The 6035-nt window shown below is 35.7% G+C and overlaps 1 protein-coding gene across 1 annotated transcript; it reads left to right on the top strand.

Moving 5' to 3' along the window:
* The first annotated feature begins 767 nt into the window (after positions 1-767).
* On the top strand, positions 768-2996 carry LOC131057457 (AAA-ATPase At4g25835). The gene has a single exon (XM_057991642.2). The coding sequence runs from the start codon at positions 1091-1093 to the stop codon at positions 2648-2650; it is 1560 nt and encodes a 519-aa protein (XP_057847625.2). The 5' UTR covers positions 768-1090; the 3' UTR covers positions 2651-2996.
* The last annotated feature ends 3039 nt before the right edge of the window (positions 2997-6035 follow it).

The raw sequence follows: 6035 nt of genomic DNA, 5'->3' as shown, positions 1-6035 counted from the left end.
TAAAGAAAATACAATTTTTCAAATTTGAGTTTTTTAAGACCCCACCCCACCTCAAAATAGATTAGAGAGCGATAAAAATCACAACATCCGATATGAATTCAAATAAAAGAATATAATGATTGGTAATGGAGAAATAAAAATCATTGCATATCACTTTCCACTATACCAAAGATATAAATTTGAATTAAAAAATTAGATTTAAAACCCAAATTTATTACACAAATAAAGCAACACTAAATTTCTCTCTCATTAAAGTAGCCTAGTTTGATAAATAACACCTCAACCATATTAAAATCAAGCAATTCACTTTATTTCATTCCTTCCAATTACATAATTATGACTTGTGAGGGTATTTGTGAAAGCATACCTGCTCAGGCAAGAACACCAAATATTTGTGCTCAGTGTAAATCAGATCACCGATAGATTTCAAGTATTTATATGAAGGCCCACCTCAACATAAAAAAAACCAGCATGTTGACTGCAACTTGCCTGCGATTTAAGCACTCACTGTTATTTAAAAAAACTTTCACGTAAAGAGAGAAAGCTTGCACAGTTGATTCTCCTCTTCAGGAAAAAACATACAAAATTTTCTCAACACGCTCTGACTTTATCGCAATTTGACACAGACACAACTAAACCAAAAGGAGCCTCTGGTTTATCAAAGCTAAAGTAAACAAAAAAACAAATAATTTGCCTTTCCTTTAAAGACGCAGGTGCTCAATTTCGTATTTTGCGGATATCAAAGCTAAAGTAACAAAAAAACAAATAATTTGCCTTTCCTTTAAAGACGCAGGTGCTCAATTTCGTATTTTGCTTTCTGCAAATCCGCAAAACGAAGCAAAAAAATGATTTGGGCATATCAAAGTCACCGACCTGATGAATTGAATAAAGGCGGTGTGGGACCTGTGACACCATTACAGCGGCGCCTTTTGCTTTTCATATTCTGCAAAATGGGAGCTTGCAGGTTCCCCTTTCCTCAGTCGTCAAATGCCGTTCCCTGTGATCATAAAAACCCCAACCCTAGCACATTATTTGAGAGTGCTATTTCGAAAACCCTAGAAACAGAGCAAAAGATCATCAAGCTTTAACCATGGTGTTGGCACAGATCTGGTCTGTATTAGGTCTCCTGACTGTGTTGCAGAATGTATTGCCCTCTCGGCTGGTGCGGCTACTCCATGGGTGGTGGGAAGGGTTGAAGGATTTCTACAGCCCTAATTCGTATGTGGAGATCCCGGAATTCAACGGCTACTGCGGTGTAGACATGAATGAGCTTTACAGAAGCGTGCAGATCTATCTTAACAGCCTTCATGCGGCCGCTCATTCTCGCAGAGTGAGCGTGAGCCGGGCCAAAAATTCCAGTCATCTGTCCTACACGCTTGCGCCGGATCAGACAATGGAAGACATTTTCGCCGGCGCTCGTCTCTGGTGGACACACAATGTCGATCCAGTCCCAGATTCACTGGATGAAAGGCGTAGCTTTACACTCAAAATGAAGAAACCGGACCGGACTCGAATTCTCGGCGACTACCTGGAACATGTGGCGTACTGTGCAGAGGAGTACGACAGCCGGAGCAGAGACCGGAAACTTTACACCAACAATGGCCATGGATCTCATGACTGCGGTTGGACTGCCGTTCCGTTCCGTCACCCGGCGACATTTTCGACGCTTGCGTTGGACCCTGAGCTGATGGACACCATTAAAGCCGACCTCGACAGCTTTGCGCAGGGGAAGGATTTTTATCACAGAGTCGGGCGGGCGTGGAAACGGGGTTATCTTCTGCACGGCCCGCCCGGAACAGGAAAGTCGAGCCTCATTGCCGCCATGGCCAATTATCTGCATTATGATGTCTATGATCTGGAGCTCACCAAGGTCACCGACAATTCGGAGCTTCGGGCGCTTCTTATTCAGACTACTAATAAATCTATTATTGTCATTGAGGACATCGACTGCTCACTGGATCTCACTGACCGGCTGTCGAAATTTCCTGCCGGTGCGCCGAGACGACTGGAGAGTACCAAATCGGTTGAACATTTGGAGACCGATGACAGCCGTGTGACTTTATCAGGACTTCTGAATTTTACCGATGGACTCTGGTCTTGCTGCGGTGAGGAGCGCATCATAGTCTTTACTACAAATCACAAGGACAATGTCGATCCTGCTTTGATCAGATCCGGCAGAATGGACATGCATATTTTGCTCTCAAATTGTGGCTTCCCTGCCTTTAAATGCCTGGCTTTTAACTATTTAGGAATTGAAGAACACAACCTGTTTCCTGTTATTGAACAGAGCATACAAGCAGGGGGTGCCCTCACGCCTGCCGAGATTAGCGAGATTCTGATAAAGCACAAGCATCAGGATCCTTTTCTGGCGCTCAAGGCCGTGGTTTCTGCTCTGCATCTCAGTATTGTAAGAAAATGCGAGGATTTTGAGGAGCCATTTGAAGAAGAGGAGGTGCCTTTAAATAAAGGGGAAGAACAGAATGCAGATGTTGCAAATGGAGACATTGTTGATGTCTTTGTTAATGACCGTCACGCAGACAATCCTCGCGCAGTTAGGAATCCCAAAACCCTAACCTGGCAGAGAAAGGTGCGTTATCTTATCAGGACGAAGAAAATGTCTGAACAGCGCCGCTTAAATCAATTACTTTGAGATTAGTGCAAAGCAATCAGTAGGAGGTGAGATTGATGATCTTTGTCACCTCACTGGAAAGCCATGGGATGATGAAGCGTTGTACATTCATGTCTGCAAATTCTGTGCTCAACAATTTCATAGCCGCTTTCATACCATTCGATGTATGGATCGCGTCAATCCGTTCTAAATTCTTTGTAACAAATCTGCTCTGTTCTTACCTCAGATTTTTTCCATAACCTTGCCTAATTATCTGATTTCCTTAGAATCCCTTAGAATATGTTCACTAAGCTGCTTGAGTTTCTCACAAATTATTTGAAATTTGTAACTGACATTCTTTCGGCTAAAAATGTTTCCCATACATCATTTACAATCTATGAGAATTGATCTATAGTGTTTCAGAATCAGATTGTTCCAATGGGAAAGATGTTACAAACTCAAGCTAAAACCATTTCTATCCCCCTCTTTTTTGCTATTAGCTCTGTGAATTTATTTCTTTGAGGTTATGCGATATGATTTGCTCTAATTATTATAATATAGCTTGTTTATACATATATCAATTTCAATATTACATATTAAATTTAAAAATAAAAATCTAAACATGAGATTCAGTATAGACTAATATAAATACAAAATATCACAATTCAACATTTAATATATAATTGATAAACATTGCAACTTGTATAGCGACTAGAACTAGTATACCTATATTTTAAAAAATCTATGTAAAATTTGCCGAGAGATATCAAATTTTAAAATATTTAACATTCATAAAAATGAATAAATCATTTTACCTTCTATGTGACAAATGAGAGCTATGCAAGAAAACACTTGCATCAATCAAAAGATTCACTATAAATATGTTATTAGAGGCCTTATGCAAGAAGATCAAAATAACCAAACACATGCTTTATAAATCATCATATTGATAGAGGAAAATGCATTTAAATATAGCAATTTCGAATAGAAATCTCACATAGTATCCCAAAATTCATAAATGAATAAATAAATCACCATATCTTCTATTTGCCAAATGAGAACTATGCAAGAAAACTATTGCAACAATTAATAGAATCACTATAAATATATTATTATAGGTATGTTGCAAGAAGATAAGAACAATTCAACACATGCATTATAAATAATCAAATTGATAGAAGAAAATGTATGTATATATAACAATATTGATGGAAACCTCACATAATATCTCACACTAATCCTACCAAAAAAAAGTATTATTTCTCTTATATCATAATATAAGTCAAACAAAACAAAATTGATAAATATTTTAAAAATGTGTAAAATGTTTGTAAAAATAAAAAGTATTGAAAGTCAAACACAAATAAACTCTAGTAATAACACTTCATTGTAATGGTGTAAACCCATCTCAAATTATTATTAAATGTGGAAACGAAAATAATGCTAATAAACTGGTTTTGACATCAACAAACTATGAAAATGATCCGGAAACAAAAAGATTTTAAGTCGTTCACTCTTCTATAACGGTTTTGATAGATTATACCTTACATACCTTCGCATGCATTACTCACCTTGTATTTTTCATTTATTCTTTCGTTTCTTTACTGCTATAACAAGAAGCTCCGATTTCTTGGCTTTCAAAATTTTAAAAAATGTTGCATTTACCATTATGATTGCTCTTGATTTTCTTAGTTTAGATCCACTATTTTGTTGACGGAATACTTCATTTATGACACTCATGTTGCGATTTTCCATCTTGGGTGGTTGGGCGATAATATTTTCCTGCAATTGGCAGGTAATGTAGATTGTGACTGTAGGGTGCATTAAAAGAGGTGTTTCAACTGAACAAACCACTACTTTGTCACCATCATGCCAACTATCCTGCCAAGAAAATGAATGTTAATTTTTTTTGGATTGATTTTTTTGTTTACGAACAAGATTGATCCCATTGTAGATCGCCTCTCGGTGAAATAAAAATCTAAACATGAGATTCAATATAGACTAATACAAATACAAAATTTATCACAATTCAATATTTAATATATAATTGACAAACATTGCAACTTGTACAACTACTCAAACTTGTCAAATTTAATATAATAATTATTTTGTACTAAGATTATTCAACAAAATACAACTTTTCGACTACTTGTCAAATCTATACAAATATTTTTTGTTAATATTATCCAACAATGTACAACTACTCAAGTACTTGTCAAATCTAATCCTAACACCCTCTTCCAACTTTTCAACCCAATTTGTTTGGAGTTGGTGCATTTATGTGATTTATTTGACCCTTCCTCCACCATTACACTTGTAAAAATACACAACTTGTAAGACTCGCCATAAATTCATACATAATCATTGCAAATTCTTAATAAAAAGAAAAATACAATTTGATGCAGACAGTCCTAATATCCTACAAGTTAATAAACGCATCCTCTATATAACAATGACAATAAGAACAATAGAATAAAGCAACAAGAATAGAGGGCTTCATATTCCTTGAAAACTCTTTTTTTTTGTATTCAAGAAAATTATATCTCTAGAAACTTATTCCTACAATTCTTGCTATCCCTTTTTATTCATTAGTTGACTCCAAAATTACCTCCTAAATAGAAAAATTACCTCTTAGATTAAAACCTGTGAAACTTGCTAAGCAACAACAAACTTAAACAAAATAATTAACTCCAAAATGAACTCCTAGGGTATGTGCACCAAGTTGTGGTACCAAAAGGGGGTCTTAAGATGCCACTTTTTTTTCTGAAATCGGCAAAGTTTGAACTTCAACGACAAATTGAAGATAGTTACAGTCCAAATTTGAAGATGCAACAAGAACAAGAGTCGGAGTGTTTCGAGTCTACTTTCTAAACTACTAATTTTTTTTGAAAATGGTGGAGATTAAGGGCTTCAAAAAGGGGGGCCACAAAAAGTGGTCCTATTTTTATGCAAAAAACATAACATAGCATCTGTTGTGGCCCCCCTAAAATGTTAACCTTTTTTTTGAATTTTTAAAATCACTTCAGTGAGAAATTAGCTAACACCTTATAGTTTATGCCAGATTTTTCAGCTAATTTTTTTAATGAGTATATGATTTTTTACTAGTTTTCAAAGTGGACACATCCTGAAAAACAGAAATTTGAGCGTGCTCCCCCCTAAAATCATTGAAAACTAATAAAAAATCAAAACTTTTTTTTTAAATTGTGTAGAATGGAGTCTCCTTTCTAAAAATGTAAGTTTTTTTCAAAATCTGATGAACGTGGAAAAATCTATACCTAAAATAGTGCATGTTGGTTTTTCACAAAAAACAGACACACTGACAAAAGAAATTATAGATGAAAGACTTAACGAAATCAAAATTTGAAATAAATTACGTTGTTGGATAGCTAAGAGGGAGCTCAAGTTTATGACGGTATTTTTTTTAACT

The sequence above is a fragment of the Cryptomeria japonica genome, chromosome 2, assembly GCF_030272615.1.
Source record: "Cryptomeria japonica chromosome 2, Sugi_1.0, whole genome shotgun sequence".
NCBI classification, from domain to species: domain Eukaryota; kingdom Viridiplantae; phylum Streptophyta; class Pinopsida; order Cupressales; family Cupressaceae; genus Cryptomeria; species Cryptomeria japonica.
Note: the sequence above shows the minus strand (reverse complement) of the source record. Positions and strands in the feature narration are given on the sequence as shown.